Source organism: Corvus cornix, chromosome 1 (assembly GCF_000738735.6).
Source record: "Corvus cornix cornix isolate S_Up_H32 chromosome 1, ASM73873v5, whole genome shotgun sequence".
NCBI classification, from domain to species: Eukaryota; Metazoa; Chordata; class Aves; order Passeriformes; family Corvidae; genus Corvus; species Corvus cornix.
Genome location: NC_046332.1, coordinates 86,656,661 through 86,675,138, shown reverse-complemented (window position 1 = coordinate 86,675,138; position 18,478 = coordinate 86,656,661). Strand labels below are relative to the sequence as shown.

Genomic DNA, 18,478 nt, shown 5'->3' with positions numbered 1-18,478 from the left:
TCTTGAAACATCTATTTTACCTTTTTCAGTAGTGTGTTGTAACATGCACAGTCCTAAAAAAAAAATTGTATCAGCCTTTAAAAGTTCCTGGTTTTATTTAGATTGTCTCCTACTTTCCACACCCTTGCCTTCACCTCCTGTTGAAAGTGCAGTGGAGAGCAATATCCTCTGATTCCCTCCATTCATCATATTGCAGTAATGTGCATTCTTCACTTTCTTTTATATCCTTTTCTCCATAATCACCTGGGATTTTTTAATGTTCTGAGTCATCTGTCAAGCAGCAGCAACTGTGTGAGAGTTAATGAAACAATTCTGTATTTTTCCACTGGTGAAATAAGGAATAATGGTGACACAGCCTTTGCTTGAATTATAGTGATGTAAACCAGTTATTTCTTGATGTGTGCTAACAAAAACCAGACTGGACCCACAGCTGAACACAACCTTAGAGGGAGAAAAAAACCCAAATACAGTTTTACTGACCCCTTCTGTCCTTGAAGCCAGTCTGAAGGTTCTAAACAGCAGTAGTGGCAAATCAGCTTGCTGTAAATTGTCCCAGTGGAAGGGATATGCATACAGTTTTGTATAATGCGACCTCGTGTAAATGTATTATTTATTATAATACTCTAAATGAGTACAGTGTATAACTGAGCTGTGGGATTTTCTACAACTGGATTATGTGTATATATAACATACTAATGTCTTGTTTGTTGGTTTTTTAGTAGACACATAGGCCACATAGTTTTCATATTCATATGGCTTACAGAAATCCTATAATACAGCATGGCTAAATAAGACAGGGAACAAATTGCATTGATAGTGGGTTATACCTTCAGCCGTCCTCTTAAGTCTTGTTCTGATTTCGGACAGGATGATTGGGGTGAAGCTCGATCCTTCTGGTGTGGCAGCTGTTGTGTGGGGTAAAAGAACTATGTAATCATAAAATACAGTGAGTGGGAAGGGACCAGTCAGGATCATCCTGGTCCTGCACCCCCAGACTCACACCATGTGCCCGAGAGCATTGTCCACACACTTCTTGAACTTTGTCAGGCTTGGTGCTGCCACCGCTTCCCTGGGGAGCCCATTCCAGTGCTCAAGCACTGCACATGTGTCTGCACATTGTTCTAATCTTTCATCAAATGGAGAATGAAGTGCAAATAAAGTTGAATTGCACATTCCTTAGTGAAATTTTCAACAATTGCAAGTCTAATATGGTAGTACAGACTTTGGAAATGTATCATTTGTGTTCTGGGATCCTATACTATTTTTTAAGGTCATTCTGTAAAGGTATTCTAAAGGCGCCTTAAAGCAATAGTTTCTTTTACAGAATACTACTTCTTTCTTCCTTGAAAAACTGCAGTATAAATTGTGTATGGAATAATGAAACTTTTTAAAATGTGGGGCCTTATTGCTTTTTAGACCCGGCAACTTGTCACAGTCTGTGACTGCAAGCTGTTGGCAAATTCAATACATGGACTGAATGCTGCAAGGCCAGACTATATAGCTTCAAAAGCATCTCCAACCTCTGGAGAAGGAGAACAAGTGATGCTAAGGAATGACCAAGATACACTTGTGGCCAGATGGACGGGAAGAAATAGCCGATCTTCTCTGCAGGTGGACTGGCATGAAGAGGAATGGGTATGTTTGCATAGTGGAGTGATGAATACTTTCTTCTTTTTACTTTCTTTTTTTAATAATGCATAGGATGAGTATGTAGGAGGTATTGGTCAGCTAGCAAAGATGTTGTCTCTATCCTGCTGGCAGTTACTCCTTGGCATGGGAATACAAGCAGTCTTTAATAAATATTTCTGGGTCTCCTAAACAGTGGAAATTGTTACAGTAGGTGCATAGCATTTTTAAGGTGAGGTCCAAGAGAAAGTAAATGGCTTTTAAAGTGAAAAACTGACCGTACTACAATGGGCTTTTGCACTTCTCCCAGATAAAGTGTATTTTGTGTGTGCTAGCTATGCAATTTAGCCTTCCTCTTATAAAAATTCCCCTGTAACCATTTAGAACTTGCAGTTGATCACTGCTTTGATTATGAACAGCATTTTAAAACTGTTTGCACCATGTATTTAAATGATTTTCCTTACCACACTGCCAATCAAAATGAGAATTGGACTGTGTAAATTCTGTCACTGTGTTAAGTAAACAGAAGTTAACTAAATCTCGCAAATGGTCAACATTAATTAAAGCAATTATTAACATTGTGAAATACCAATTTTTAAAAGAGATTCAATTCATTTTGGAAATGGACCCTTGCTAGTTGTAATTATTTTGGCATACTTTGACTTACAGTCAAAGTCACAGTAATAAGATACAAATAAAGCTAATTCAGTATTTAGACAGTATTATAATACAGTAATTTTATCTGTTGTTCACTGAGTTACAGAGAAAAAAAAGATGTGTGATTGTATACAATTATGTCAAACATTTCAAGAGTAAACAATAGTGCCATCTAGAAATTGGAATAATAGTGCAGGAAGAGGAACTTAAAATTGTTTGGCAAATGTACACAGAAAATAGCTTTGCTATTTACCACACAAGTCATGTCACTACATATTGTTGACATCCTGGTGTACATTACTTATATATTCATAATTTGTGTGTGCACACCTGTAACCACAATAGCCCAGAGGAAGCTTTGCAGAGGAGTTATGACTAGAATCCCAGGAGGAAATATATTGCCAAGGGATTTGTTACCCAACGTCTCTTTTGGTTTTAAACTGAAAAAGAAATGTTTCTTTAAGGAGAAAGTTTGGTTGAACGTCGACAAAAGTCTGGAGTGTATCATACAGAGAGTGGACAAACTTCTCCAGAAGGAGCGCTTGCAAAGTGACAGCTGTGAAGATGTTTTCCAGTGTGACGTCAGCAGTACTAGTAAGAAAGGTAATCGGGACAGTCGTGCCTACTGGATAAATCCAGAAGATTTAAATGAGACCTCATCATCCTCACCACCTTCATCATCCTCACCACCATCTTCATCCACACCATCCTGTGCATGCCATTCTCTCAAGACAAGTGCGTATGCCAGACACTGCTTCTCACTGCTGCTCTCTTCCTGCGTGTTGGCATCATTCCTAAGCCTCCCTTACAGCCCTCTGTGTGTTTTTAATTCAGTGGTGGTGTTAAGCAGTGATGTCAGGCAGAGGGAGCTGTTGGTGTACTGGGAGCTGCTAAGCCCATTACTTATTTTGAAATGCTGGTCCCACTGAAATCATTGCCAAATCCATTGATGACAGTGGCTCTTGGTTTTCACGCTGTGTGTTTTAAGCTGGTAAAGCAGTTGTATGGGTTATCACATGACACACCACCTCTGGTAGCTTTCCTGTTGGCTTCAGCTTCTTTGCAGCAATCAAAGCTTATTACAGATAATTAAATCATGAGACAAGTTCAGGCACTACTGAAAAACTGATGGTCCCAGCTGGACTGCTAAAGCACGGGAGAGGAGCCCAAGCAGTCCCATTAGATTGAGCTGAATTCAGATGAACCTAATGGAGTTCAAAGCAAATTTTAACCCAAATTGTGGTGCTGAGGCATTCCATTATTTAGACTTCTTGTAGCTGGAAGGTAGTAATTGGCAGTGCAAGCTCTTAGTTGAATAATCCATTCAAAATTTAAGGTCAACTGGATGTTGTATTGAACCCAGTGTAAAGTTGTGAGCATGTGAATGAAATATATCCTTATCAGTTTAGATTGACAGTTTGGCAGCTGTGCATTAAATTTCAGAATTAAATTTCAGTATTTCATTTACTTATGTACTTATTTGACATACTCTCACATTCTTTACATGTGGTCACTATGATTTGGCCACTTAATAGCGCAGGTGGGCGAAGTGAAGCTCTAAAAAGACTGATCTGTGTTCTCATTTCCTTTGTCCTGTTCTGTCTTATCATTTGATGGCCCTTTGTCCCTTACGTGTGTCTGTGACTTCATGTCCATCACATTGTTAGTGTTGCAGTGGAAGGCAGTGCCTTAAGAAAAAAAAAGCAAAAAGGACATGAAAATAAATGTTAGTATTTTTTTGTGTAGCTTTGCATGTTACATGTAGTTTACTTAGTATCTTAGACAACCATGTTCTAGATTAGACTGATATTTTTGTGTATTATTGAAAAATAGGAGAGTAGGTTCTTGTTTCAGAATATGTACGCTATTAATCTTTGACTAAATTTCTTCTACCACTTTGATACCTATAAATATTTTTTTTGCTAGCTAGTTTACATGAAGTTTTATATGTATTTACATGTAAGTTTAATCAGTAACCTTCAATGCACATTCACATGAATGATTAAATGTTGTGGATTTTTAATACTAAAAAGCCCAGGAAATATGTGTGATGAGTGATATCAGAAGCTTTTCCCAAGACAATTTTATGCTGAAAACACCTTAGAACAATATTTTTCTTCCATTTTCAGTGGATCTTTTAAATCTGCTCTGTATCTTGACACTTATGCCATGTAAAAGTGGAATTGGCTGCGTGACCTTACCAAAGATTTTGTTAGTGCAAAGAATTTTTGTAACTTTTCCCTGTTCTTCCTCCAAAGTAGGAAAAAAAAAATCTTTCTATTTAACTGACAGAACCTGGGGCAGAATTGAAGGTTCTCTAAGTTCAGAATCACAACTTTTTTTGTTGTTGTGTATTCAAAGAATTAATGTTTCTCCTGTTAGTAATTATGAATTTTGAATAAATGAGTAGAGAGCAGACAGAAATTATTTTGAAAGCAATGTCAAAACCAGCCAAGCAAGATAGTTCCAGAACTGGTAAGAGAGAGACAGTAAAATTTTATTGAAGGGCTTTAGAGGATCTCTCTAGAAATGAATGTTTGTGAAAGAAAATACTGCCTGAAATAGTAGAAAGGAAACTTAAAAAATATATTTTCAAATGTACATATGCTATAGGCTTAGATACTCATTACTAAAATCACATGGGGACATATCGTTTCTTTAGTGAACATGATGAATTTTAATTTACTGAGAAGTTTTTTCTGATTATCTCGCTGAGATGATTGTCCTGATGCACACTAGTTGAATTTTATATTTTATGTTGTTATGTTCAGATTTGTAATTCATTGACTAGTGACTCTAGATATAGAAGCTTAAATCCTATTAGCTTAGTAAACTACTTTTCATTGATGCAAGACTTGCTATAACAGGGTATACATTATTTTTTTACTGTTGGCATTGTATATTTTCATCTGACAGCTTGATCCTCCCTCTGAAGTGAGTATGGAATACTCAGAGACTTCACTGGTGGGGTTTCAGCCCTTAATATACATTCTAATGTTTCTGTTAATTATCTCAGAAATTGTTAACAGATTTGACTAAGGTAGCAAGGTACTGGTTTTTTACCACTCTTGCATTGTGGGTGCCTTAATGTCATTTTCTGTTAAGTGCATTGAACTTACTGCTGGTCTTTTCTGTTTAGCAGCCTTACTGCCAGCATACTCTATAATTGCAGTAAACCAGTGGTTCTCAAATTGTGCCCTGTGGATCACTGGGGATTGACAGTGCACTTGCTGGTAATCCACAGCAAGCCTCTGAGCTAGCAGGTACTGGCTTTCCTCCAAGTCCCCATCCAGGTGTTCCTCTGATCAGAACAATGGAGTGGAGGAGGTGCCCATGCCCTCGGTACCTATGGGCAACAGAGTATTTCTGCTGAGCTCCTCTTCACTCAGTGAAAATGTTTGAGAACCCTGGCATTGAGCATTTGAGTTGCTTGTGTTTAGACTGTGTTGCTGCTCCTTAATCATGCATGTTGCCCCTCCATTTCTGTGCAGATTGCAGCCCTACTCCGGAAGAATCTGCCCCAGGTATGTGCATTCATGGCTTCTGCTTCTTCTGAAAACTGCAGGGGTTTGTTCATAGTTAACTGAACAAGTGCCTTGCTTTAAGATGGACCATTTTGAAATGGCAGTGCTTTGCAACACCACGTGAGTTACCTAAGCTGTTGAGAAGTTATTATTTCCTAAGAGTGCAGGGGGTATCTGGTCATTTTGTATGTCCAGATATGGGAGAGCGAATGTTCATGGCCTCTTTGATTTCTCCAGCTGATGTGTTTTAGCAAACTGATGTAGGTGACAGTGGTTTGAGGCCTATTCCAAATGTCATTGAAGTCTGTGGGAGTGTGGCATTTCAGACACGCCCTTTCACACGGGCTGTTGAGCTGGTCTTTCTGGATGAGAAGTTGAGCAGAACATGGAGGAGTCAACAAGGCTGATGGAAAATTTCTGTTGTGGGTGCACACCAAGTAGTATTTGGGATTGCAAGTCTCATGTTTCAGGATACAGAATTTAGGAGTCTCATCCCAGTGTTAACCTTCTTCCTTCTGTACTTAATATGAAAAGACTAAAAATATCTTTTTAAGGCCCTGGAGGGTAGCTGTTTTAATAATATTTTTATTGCTCTGGAGAAGAGAGACCCTTAGGGTGAAAAATGCAAGAACTTTTCCCACCTGACATTATGTCCTACAAGCTTTATGTATTCGGTTCTCTTAATAAGACATTATTTTTTTATGAAATAATCAGTAGTATATAGTCAGCAAAAGTTTGCTATGCAAACTTGTAGGCCTTCCCAACATCCCTACCTTGTTCCAGCCTAATTTGAGACTGGGAGTGCAATTCCTTTTATTCCAGTTTGCTGTTGATAACAACTACCATTGACTAAAAAATAAAAGAACACAGGTGACACCTCTGTGAAGTAAGTAGTAAAAATAATTTAGAACTTTGCAGACTGACAAGGGTTTGTTCTTTCATGGCAAGAATTTTAAACCAAGAGAATACAAAGCACAGAGGATTTTTGCTCACCACCCCAGACGAGCCTCTGCATTGTATGTGAATGTTGGGAGAAGAAACCCCATCTGCTAATTGCATTATCTTCAGCAGTGTACTTTTTGATTACCAGAGATAAACATATCTTTCAAATGAGGTGCTGTCAGACACACTACAGTTTTAAATCCTCACTGAGTTAGTAAATATATACATGTGTGTACAACCAGACAATGAGATGATGTGCTGGAAGATACTTTCAGTTCTCTTTCTCATTCTCATTTGTTTATGGAAAAGCTCTTAAATGCAGTAAGAGAAACACTGTTAGTGTCGTCTGTATTTTGCTAAGTGTTCACAAGGCCATGTTATGGCATCGACTAATATTGAGATAAAATATTGAATAGAATTTAAGCTGTGAATCCTTGCCTGTTCTTTTGACATTTCCTGCTTTTTTTTAAGGCAATGGAACAGAGTCAAACAACTTCCCCTTTGTGTAGTTTGTTAGGTTATCTATCTACTGCATAGAACAAAAGCCAAAAGGATAGTTCTGTTAATCTTGCCAGATATGTTTCTGTTAGCAGACTTCCAGAGCTCCCCTCTTTGGCTGGTTATCAAAGGAACACTTATTATTACTGACTCTTAGTTCTGCCTTTGAGTCAAAATCCCAAACAATTTCCTTTCAGGGGCTTCAAGTGTCTCATTCATGCAGGTTCTGGTTTGTATGTTGCCTTGTTCCTGCAGCCAGCTGGGGTGGGAGTTGTGTGTGAGCTGTTTGTGAGCTCTGGTGCTTCTAAAAAATAAAACATATTGTCCTTCCCTTTAAAAAGAGAAGTGTTCTTCTGTTTCAACCTTATGTTAAGGAGGGCAAAACCAAAGCCCTGCTCTGTATTCTTTTTATGTTGCAGAGAGAATGAGTTTTGGTATGGCATCTGAATAATTTTTTGTAAACTCATGGAAATGCTTTTTTTTTTAAATTGGTGATTGATTAAGATGAAAGATGAAATAAGGAAAGAAAAGGAACTGAGCATGTGGGATATTTTAAGGCTGAGTAGTCTCTTAAGGAAAAGGAATGGCACAATATTTGGGGTACCAAAATAGGACTTGGACAATTCAGTTTCATTTCTGTGCTTCCTGTGCAGGACCTTGAAGAGAATCCCTCTAGATCATATCTTCTGTATTTCAGTGGAAGAAAAGCTCCAAACTACTTCCAAGAATCTTTATGACTCCCATCTAAATCACTATATTTAGTATTTCTTGTTAGCTAGCTTAAAGCCTTTAAAACCACTCAGGAGACAGAAAACACTTAAAAGAGTACCTACATTAATTTCTCACCTCTCCGCCTTATTAATCTTAGCTGCAAATAGGAGATGAGCATCATCTTGCCTCACTGAGGTGCAATAAGGATCAATAAGGTGGTGGGGCAGTTGAATGATACACTTATGAGCCTAGAGATTCAAAAGGCAAGATATTTGGGAGAATCTCATTGACAGAAATGGTTAAGCAGATGGTCCCTATTTCTGTAGTACAATAGGCTCCTTACTGTCTGTCCATGTGTGTGCAGTGAAAGGGTTTGTTTGAACATGAACATGCAGTTATATACACTTCTGTATATAGTTATTCATGTTTCTGTTATGATTTCCTAATCAGCTATTGTACAGCTTGTTGTGTGGGCACAAATTCTGCTAACTTTTACATGGAAAGTCCTAACAGCCTTACAGATTACAGATTCTCCATATTTTCCTCATGCAATAACTACACTGTAAGATTACTTAATTATTACAAAGCAGGGAGTAACAATCCTGCCAAAATAAAGTGAGTTCTAAATGGGAATTATCAACAACTTTGACCTGAAACGGGAAGTTTCTTCTTAATGTGTGTTTGTTTCAAATAAAGTGCTTCCACTGCTGCTAATTCTTTTTTTCTTTTAACCAGGTGAATGGAGCGAAGCTCTTTATCCCTTGCTGACCACACTCACTGACTGCGTAGCCATGATGAGTGACAAGGCAAAGAAAGCCATGGTCTTTTTATTAATGCAGGACAGTGCCCCGACAATAGGGCTCTGCCTGAGCCTTCAGTATCGCAGGGATGTTGTCTTCTGCCAGACTGTAAGCAAGCAAATATGCATGATTTGATTTCACTTCCACGTTTGGTGGGGTTTCTATGAAATATGAAAGATTACTCTTTCCAGAATTTATCAGAACTCTTCCCAGGTTTGACACTGATTTCTCCTCACAAGCTGTGCTATCCTGTCTTTACTGGTTACTTATATGCATTTGACAATACATAAATTAGGTGTCCCCTTGGATACACATTTCCTATTGAAAACAAAAATTATCCCAGAACTAGTGAAAATATACTGCTGTATACAGAAACAACCTTTGCCTTCCAATGTCTCCAAGCTAAAGCAGAAGTAAGATGTGAAAGAGGGGAGCAAAAAGGTCTGTGAGTAGCAAGTGTACTCCCTCAGTTACCTTTTGTTGTTTTCTGCATTGAGAAACCCAACAGGACATATGGTATCTAAGGAGAGAAGCCCAGCTATGGGAAGAGAAATTAGTTCTGGGTTTTTTTTCTTAGAAGTTCTGTTTCTGCACCTGCTGGCATCTCTTGTGTCAGACACTGACTAGCAGGTGCAGACACTGCACTAAAAAAATTTCCACTGCCCAGAGAAAAAAATTTCTTCTGCCCTCTATACTTCTATAGTGTGAAATCACTTTCCTGTGAAATCACTATCCTGTTCATTTATTTCAAACAGTTTATTTCCTGGACATCATTTGGCAGGGCTTTTGTCCCAAAATGTAATATCAAAAATGTAAAACAAGTGACAGGATGAGAGGAAATGTCCTCAAGTTGTGCCAGGGGAGATTTACATTAGATACTAGGAAAAACTTCTCATGGATGGGGTTGTTAAGTTCTGGAGTGGTCTGCCCAGGAAAGTAGTGGAGTCACATCCCTGGAAGTGTTTAAAAAATGTGTGGATATGGCAGTTGTGGACATGGTTTAGCAGTGTACATGGTGGTGGTGCTGGGTTGGACTTGGTGACCTTAGAGGTCTTTTCCAACCTTAATGATTCTTTGAATCTGTGATCTCATCAGGATAAAATGAGGGAATTTTCCTATATAAAACCCACCTCATATTGCAGATAATTTTTAAACTCAATACTTTGAGTATGTTTACCTATCATGATCAGAACTTTATTCTCTTCTGTTTAATTCTATAACAAAGTCATACACCTGTGTACATAGTGTAGGGCAATAACCTGGGAAATACCTTTGCTGACAGTGAATTAAGACTAGAATTAATCTTAGATCATAGTACTGCCCTTAGTACTAGATGTTCAGGATCTTGTGCTGAATATCTTGTAACACCAGAGTTTGAATCTGCATAATGCAAATAGATACTGCATTTTTAAGCTTTCTCAAATGCCATTTTTGAAAAGCAGTAATTTATTCATACCAAATATCAAAATTCTTGGCTTGGAACTAGCTGTGTTGCTTTTCTGTCTAAAACTAAAACAATTCTCTAAGGAGAAATTTTTGTAATTCCTAAGTTGTAGACCCTACCACAAGTGATCGTGTTCAGAAAACAAAAAGGTGTGAGATCCACAGCAGCCCCATTTTGAGACAGCTTGCCAGATGAAGGCAGCATGCCCTGAATCTGATTTTTTTAATGTTTTGGGTTTTCATTGGTTGGTTGTCTCTCTTCAGCTGCAAGGAAGAGTGATGTTTAAGGGAAAAGAGCATCTGTTTGACAGATTTTATGGCACCTCTTATACATGCTATCATTTTTGTTTGGGGCTGAAGAACCTCTTTTATCTTGAATCATTTCATTCTTGTCTGTTTCCTCTCTCACAGCTGACAGCACTCATTTGTGGTTTCATTATCAAGCTGAGGAACTGCCTGCATGATGACGGATTTCTAAGACAACTCTACACCATTGGCTTGCTGGCACAGTTTGAGAGCCTGCTGAGCACTTATGGTAAAGGCACGAGGCCAGTGGGTGGGATTAGCTGTTGAGTCAGCAAATTCTACATTTGATTGGCTACAATGGGATCTGAGTGTTTTGCAGCTCAGCTATAAAATTATTTTGAAAATTAAAATGCAAAGATAGATTATAGCTGAAGTACTTAATATCTAACAACTCTGAATTTATTTGCTCTTACTTGAATATCTAAAAGATAAAGTGTATTTGTTTTATAATAGAATGTCAAAGGTTTAAGAAAGGCTAAAACGTATCACAGTTGTCTTTGGGTTTTTTCAGAAAATAAATGGATTAAAGTTTTGGTAAGCTGGGAGAAACTTTGCCCAAAATTCACTTTTTGAATTTTCTTGAAACTTGTGTAGTATTGCAGCACAATGTGTGATTGAAGAGAGAATATAAAAAGGGAAAGTACTTCACTCAGGAGTGTTTCACTCCTGTGTCTCAAAAGCTGTCTGGATGCTGGTTAGGGAATGCTTTTCCAGACAAATCCAGAATACCTTGTAGCTTCTCCAGTACAAAGGGTATCATGGCTCTGACAATGCTGAAAAGTACTTACTAGCATCATCTAACTTGGAAAATCAGCATATAAACTACTTGAAGGACAGTAGTCTGGACTGTTCTAGGTAAATGGTATTTTCTAAACTTGCTGAACTCAAAAAATCAGTCATGGCATTGTCTCTAGGTCAAAGGGGAGGCCTGAGCTGCAGGACCTCTTCATCTGTGGAACTTCTTCATGGAGCGATGATCTACTATTGTCATCAAATTGACAAAGGAAAGTTGTGCATAACAAGTAATTACAATTCACTTTTTCCTCTTGGATTTAGGTGAGGAGTTGGCAATGCTGGAGGACATGAGTTTGGGAATCATGGACTTGAGGAATGTAACCTTTAAAGTAACTCAGGCTACATCAAACACATCTACTGACATGCTGCCAGTCATCACTGGAAATCGGTAAAAAACAATAAATATACTTTATTCTTGATGAGATGGGGACATGCCAAAACTTTGCTTTTTCTACCCAAGTTGTAGAAGAACTGCAGTACTAATGAGCAGAGCAAAATCAGCTATTGTCAGGATACTGGCAGATCTTATTTGAATGTCCATGAGGATATAAATGCAACATTACAGGTTGCTGCGGGTTTGTTTTTGAACTAGAATAGATTTTCTGACTAGAAGCAAGTTGTGGCAGTTCTTTAAAGTCAGTTTTGACTGATAGTTGCTTTTTAATGGTTATGTTATATTCTAGGTGTTATCCCTCTTTAGATAAATCACATATTCTTGGAATGTAGCTTTTTGATCCCCATGTCTAACAGCTGTTTATCTGTTCTCAGTGACGGATTTAATGTGAGGATCCCCCTGCCAAGCGCCTTGTTTGATTTGTTGCCGCGTGAGATTCAAAGTGGAATGTTACTGAGGGTTCAGCCTGTTCTTTTCAACGTGGGAATCAATGAGCAGCAAACCCTAGCAGAGAAGTAGGTATCCAGTCAGTCAAGCTCAGCCTTACTGGCAGTTCAGCAGTGGAACTACGTTGCTGTGGAATTGCACTCTTGCATAACTAACAGCGATTCAGTTTCTCCAGTACACAAACAAGAGTACTCTGTTCTAAATGAATCCGTCAAATGCCAAACAAAAGGAGGTCCTTTATATACCACGTAACTGTGAAGCTCCTTACCTCATGGGTTTGAGACTAGTGTGGGTTTATGTGGTTCAGAAGTGAATTGACACTGAGGAGATCTATCAAGGGCTATTTAGCACACAGCTCTTTGTGACTTAAGACCTCTCTGAGTGACAGATCACTAGAGGCTGAGAGGTCATTCTGAGTATTGCTGCGTATGCTGTCTTGGTTTTGCACTCTCCCTGAGACTCCCTCTCCTGGTCACTGTCAAAATCCAGGATAATTGGCAAGGTGTACGTCTGTTTTAACATAGCCTTGCAGTATTTATGTAATGCAACAATGCTATTGTAAAGCTGAAAAGCATAATTACGTAATTATATTTTCTAGTGAAACTGTTTGGTTCTGGAAGAGCTAGCAGATTCCCTCTATTGTGGCCATATCCTGTAAAGAGTACATTGACAGAGCACTGCTCTAATGGAGAACTCCAGCAATGTCAGGCACATGCATGTTGTGACAGCAGCCTCGGTACCAGGCTGAAGTGTGCACTGTGGTGGTGGACAGCAAGAAAAAGTCTAACAAAAGCATTCCAGAAATTACTGTTGTCCTCTGTTTCCTACAAAGCAAGCCCAAGATGACTAGCACAGTTACAGATGTCAGCACTCTGTGTGTACATCTGTGTATGTAGATATTTAGATGAGATAAATCAGGGCATTGTTGGCAATATTTATTCATGGTTTATTACTCCTGGATCCATATTTTTCATTTACATACATGAAGTCAACATTCTCAGTCCTACCTACTGATGTTGTGGTTGTTATTATTGGTTTATGAACTAACTAGTAAATTCATTATTAAAAGTTTAAATTTAGGTAAAACAATTTGCCAGGTAGGAATTTAATATTGAAAGAGAGACATGAAAGCCAAAGAATTTAAAATACTATTTTCCACAAGATTTTTCGTATACCTTCCTTCCCTTTTTCCCCCTCACATTCATATATTTCCTTTCTCTGTAATGAGTCATTACAACAGTTCTCTGTTACATTTCACCTGGCATTTGAATGGTTAGGGAACTCCTGGGATTGATCTTTAAACTGTTTTTTGGTTTACATATTGCCAAGAGCAGTTGTTTCAAAGAAGAAGAGAAACATTTTACCCTGGGCTTAATTGTTCCTTCCTTCTCCTTTTACAGGTTTGGAGACACCTCACTGCAAGAAATAATTAACATGGAAAGCTTAGTGCGGTTGAATTCATATTTTGAGCAGTTCAAGGAAGTTTTGCCTGATGATTGTAAGTATTTTGTAATTAATGATAAATTTGGTTGAACAGCACAATTCAGGCTGATTTTTTCATTTGTTTGCTTTACGTTGGTTTTGTAAATGTCGATGATACACCAGCATTAGTAACCTCCAAGAAACGATGCAACTCTTTTTAAATACTTTAGTACTAAGTAGAGCGAATTCAAGAGGTTTAAAGGTCAGACTGATTAACTTTCCTTTTTAAGGTTACTTTTACATCTTTTTCTAAGTGGCAGTGTGTACTGTGTAATCATCCAGCTAGGCAGTGAGATTGTTGTAAGGTAAAGGTGTAAAAGTGACAGGTTCTAGCAGCAGCAGCACTTTTATGTGCAGTTTTTGGTGATGTTCCCTGCACTTAAGATAAAACCTGCACAGAGAGCAACTGCCAGTTTTTAGGAAATCAGTGACTTTCCCTCTGTTTTTCCTTTGGCACTTTCCTATAATTGTTGCATCCACAGCCAACAGCAGAGAGCCTGGAAGAGAGACAATAGCTACAAGCTTTGATTTTACTGGTTTTTTTTTTTTACTGGTTAATTTGCTTGTTACTGCTTGGGGTTTTTTTGAGAAGGCGGTGGCATAAGTGTTATTTACATGTGACCACAAAAAATGGTGAAAATTCATCAATTCATTATTATTGCTATCAAATCTCTTGTAAGGTTATTTCATGTGTCCTACAATTTGTTGCAATTTTATTCCAGAAATTCAAATGCAACAGCATGCAACAGGATAGTTAAGAATTCTATCTGTGGAGTGTGTTATTGCACGTCCAGTTACTCTGAATGTTCTTGATATGGCTGAGAGCAGAACCTGCTTCCCTCCATCCAGGCATTCATAATCCTGCATAATTAATAGTCTGGATTGTTAGCTGCAAAATTTAATTTTTTTATTGTATAGAAGTCTAGAATCAGATTTTCTTGTAAGATTCAAAAATTAATCAGTTTAAAATGAATTTTGTTCATGTCTCTGCCTAGTCTTTCATAATAGTAATTCCCATTCAGCTCCTTCCTCTCCTCTTTAATTTTGCTTGTCTCTTCCCCAAACCTCTTATGTTTGATCCAGTCATCTTTTAGCTTTTGCCTTTTTTTTTTCTCCTGAAAGTTGTGGTGATATTGAGGATATACAAAGTGACATCTACTTTTCTCTGAACCCTTGTCAACAGAGAATAGCATTTACATTTAACTGCAAACCAGGTGATTATGCCCAGTGATGCAGTCTGTGGTAGGCAAAAGGAAAACCCTACAGATCATTCTAGGGGACAAAGGGCCCAGTGAGGTATCTGTTGGCAGATTGTAGGAAATGTTCCCTTCAAGAACAGTCCACAAGAAAAGTTGATTCTTTATTCACTGTTCTTGTCCCTGTGTTCTTAATTCTAAGATCTGCAGAATTTCTAAGAAATTAATTAGTCTTTGCTTCACTAGCTCCTTGTCCTTGTTGTATTAGCTCTCCTTGTCTTTAGAAAGAGGAGATGGCCTGTACCCTCTTTTTGTTTACAGGTATTACTTACTTTCTAGGTGTAGAGTTTAAGCAGACAAGACCAGGACAGATACAAAATTGTTAATTATAGAATATAAATGTAGAATTTTTAGGTTGGAAAAGATCTTTAAGATCATGAAGTCCAACTGTTTCCCCAGCACTGCCGAGTCCACCCCTAAACTGTCTCCCCAGCTGCCACATCTACACATTTTTTAAATACCTTCAGGGATGGTGACTCAGCCACTTACCTGAGCAGCCTATTCCAGTGCTTGACCACTCTTTCAGTGAAGAAATTTTTCCCAACATCCAATCTAAAACTCCCTGGTGCAGCTTAGGCTATTTTCTCTTGTCCTGTTGCTGATTGCCGGGAGAAGAGCCCCCCTGGCTTTCATGTGGTTGTAGAGAACAATAAGGTCCCCTCTGAGCCTCCTTTTCTCCAGGCTAAACAGCCCCAGCTCCCTCAGTTGCTTCTCATAAGACTTGTGCTCCACACCCTTCACCAGTTCAGTTTCCCTTCTCTGAACACCACTGAGGTTCCAGCACCTCAGTGCCCTTCTTACAGGGAGAGGCCCAGAACTGAACACAGGATTTGAGGTGCAGCCTCACCAGTGCTGAGTACAGGGGAACAATCCCTGCCCTGGTCCTGCTGGCCACACTATTGCTGACACAGGCCAGGATGCCACTGGACTTCTTGGCCACCTGGGCACACACTGGCTCATATTCAGATGCTGTGGACCAGCACCCCCAGGTCCTTTTCCACCAGGCAGCTTCCCAGCCACTCTGTCCCCAGCCTGTAGCGCTGCCTGGGGTTGTTGTGACCCAAGTGCAGGACCTGACACTTGGTCATGCTAAACTCTATAAAAGTGGCCTTGGCTTATTGATCCATCCTGTCCAGATCCCTCTGTAGAGCCTTCCTGCCCTCCAGCAGATCAGCATTCCTGCCCAGCTTGGTGCCATCTGCCACTGACTGAGGGTGCACTTGCTTCCCTCCTCCAGATCCTTGATAAAGATATCAAACAGGACTGGCTGCAGAACTGAGCCCTGGGGACCCACACCAGCACTCTGTGGGCCTGGCCATCCAGGTGGTGGTTTTTACCCAGTGAACAGTATGTCCTACCAAGCCATGTGCAGCCACTTAGTCCAGGAGACTGCTGTGGAAAGCAGCGTTAAACACTTTGCTAAAGTCCAGGTAAACAATGTCCACAGCCTTCCCTCATCTACTCACCGCATCACCTTCTTGTAGGAGGAGGTCAGGTTAGTCTAACATACTATTTGCTGTGAGAAGTAGGCCTAAAATAAAACCTCATTTGTCACTCAGGTAGGATTTTTTTTGTCACAATGTCATCTCTTGCAGTGCATACCTCCTTATTTATTCAGTCACAGCTTTAGTTGGTGTTCTCTGTAGTTACGCCTTTAAAAAAAAAGAAACAGTAAGAAAGACATCCTGTTGAATACTTGTAACTGATTGTCTGGAGTATCTTGCTACATATGTAAGAGATGGTGTGCAACAATTCAAACACAGAAGATGAGTACTGAAAGTGCTCAGTGAAATATTAATAAACAGATCATGAAAATGAGGCGTCCTGTCAAAGAGGGTGTTCCTTGTAACTGAAAGCTGACCAGCTTGCAAATTTAAAATAAAAACTGTGAGCAGTATATACAATAGCTTCAGAGTTTCTCTGAAGACATGCATGTTCTGCTGTCACCTCTGTGACACACAAACCAAAATACTATACCAATCTTACTCCCTTTGTTCATTCTCTTATTATATTGCTATTAGATTCTGAGTTCCTGAAGTTTTAAATAACTGGGGTTTATATTTCCAATAAAGTTTAATTAAGCTTGAATTTGTTTTGTTGATGGTACTAAGTAATTCAGAACTTGAATAATTGTTCTAAGCTTTGATAGTTTCAAGAAAACGCAAGTGTGTTTGCAACAGGCATATATAAACACTTTGTAAAAGATCTGTTGAATACAGAAGAATAAGTGGCGTCGGTTTTATTTGTTTTATAGGTCTACCTCGATCTCGTAGTCAGACGTGCCTGCCTGAACTGTTAAGATTCCTGGGACAAAATGTACATGCAAGGAAAAACAAGAATGTTGATATCCTTTGGCAAGCTGCTGAGGTATTTATTCATCTAAGTGTCTGAATAGTTCAGCTGTATGCATATGTATTTTCCACTTTTTTATTACTGATATGTTTGAATTTCTTCATTTGCTGGCATGTAGCTTGGAAATGCTGCCAGGCTAGACCTCCTCTAGAATGGGACATGGGGAGATAAAATGTATTTTCCATATCAGAATTTTCCCTTCAATGCAGTGAAGTTCTGCTCTCTGAAAGATGACTAACTTTGACATCAAAGCCCTACACAACATTTGTGTCTCTCTAAGGGGAAGTACAGGTGTTCTCTCTGACAGAAGGTTATGCATGTAGAAGAAGTGATGGACTGTATATCCCATTTCTAGATATGCCGCAGACTTAATGGTGTTCGATTTACGAGCTGTAAAAGTGCCAAGGATAGGACTGCCATGTCGGTCACCCTGGAGCAGTGTTTGATCCTACAGCATGAACATGGAATGGCTCCACAGGTCTTCACTCAGGCTCTGGAGTGTATGAGGAGGTAAGAGTTTGACCGCATCACTTATTCCTAAATAAGGAACCATGCAAACTGCAGAGGAGTGGTGGTCTCTGTTTCCATCAAAAGAAAAAAAAAGTAAACTGAAGTCAGGAAACTGTAGAACTGACTGCTAGAATTCATCCCTCCTGTGCATGTGAGTTGCATATGCTAAAGCTGGTTCTTACCAGATTTGTATCAGATGGGCTTGAGTTTTCAGTAGAAAATGAGGACTTTTCAGACGAGCATGTGAAAACATGTTTTCCATTTATGCTGAGCTTACAGAACAGGAAACTGGTGCTTCTTTGAAAGTTGTTTAATGATGACTTTACCTGAACTGTCATAGCACTATGTTTCTTAGTTCTAGATCAGGGAGATTACTCAGGGATGACCTGTCTTTTGTTCTTTGAAACACAGACACCTGCAGTTTGCACTGGTTTGCCACATGTGTTCTTTAGCAGTGAAACACTGCTCACTGGGTGAAATGTCAGTATGAGTGTTTCACACTACAGCAACCAAATTTCATCACAACGTGTCAGTGTGCTGTTGTCATATCAATATAATGATGTTCTGTATTCTGAAGCAGCAGAGGTGTTTGCAGAATTAAGTACTGTACTTTAAAAAAAATAATAAAATCTGTTTACTGTTGTTCAATGCCTTGTTTCAAGCACTGCTGGAAAACTCCGTAAGTCACATACCAAAAGAAAGGATAAGAAATCTAGCTTTAGTCTTTATCAATGT

The 18,478-nt window shown here is 39.0% G+C and overlaps 1 protein-coding gene across 11 annotated transcripts in view; it reads left to right on the top strand.

Annotated features, from left to right (window-relative positions):
- Nucleotides 1-18,478, top strand: part of INPP4A (inositol polyphosphate-4-phosphatase type I A) — a 73,715-nt gene that overhangs the window by 43,176 nt on the left and 12,061 nt on the right. For 6 of the 11 annotated variants that reach the window (XM_010394223.2, XM_010394222.2, XM_019282813.2 and 3 more), the window contains 10 exons: nucleotides 1,417-1,635; nucleotides 2,748-2,886; nucleotides 5,775-5,807; nucleotides 8,694-8,866; nucleotides 10,613-10,736; nucleotides 11,564-11,690; nucleotides 12,071-12,211; nucleotides 13,544-13,641; nucleotides 17,136-17,248; nucleotides 17,589-17,743. In XM_010394223.2, coding sequence (XP_010392525.1) covers nucleotides 1,417-1,635; nucleotides 2,748-2,886; nucleotides 5,775-5,807; nucleotides 8,694-8,866; nucleotides 10,613-10,736; nucleotides 11,564-11,690; nucleotides 12,071-12,211; nucleotides 13,544-13,641; nucleotides 17,136-17,248; nucleotides 17,589-17,743 — 1,322 coding nt within the window. Of the gene's footprint in view, nucleotides 1-1,416; nucleotides 1,636-2,747; nucleotides 3,019-5,774; nucleotides 5,808-8,693; nucleotides 8,867-10,612; nucleotides 10,737-11,563; nucleotides 11,691-12,070; nucleotides 12,212-13,543; nucleotides 13,642-17,135; nucleotides 17,249-17,588; nucleotides 17,744-18,478 lie in introns of all 11 variants that reach the window. The other 5 variants (XM_019282812.2, XM_019282810.2, XM_019282806.3 and 2 more) reach the window with 1 other exon arrangement.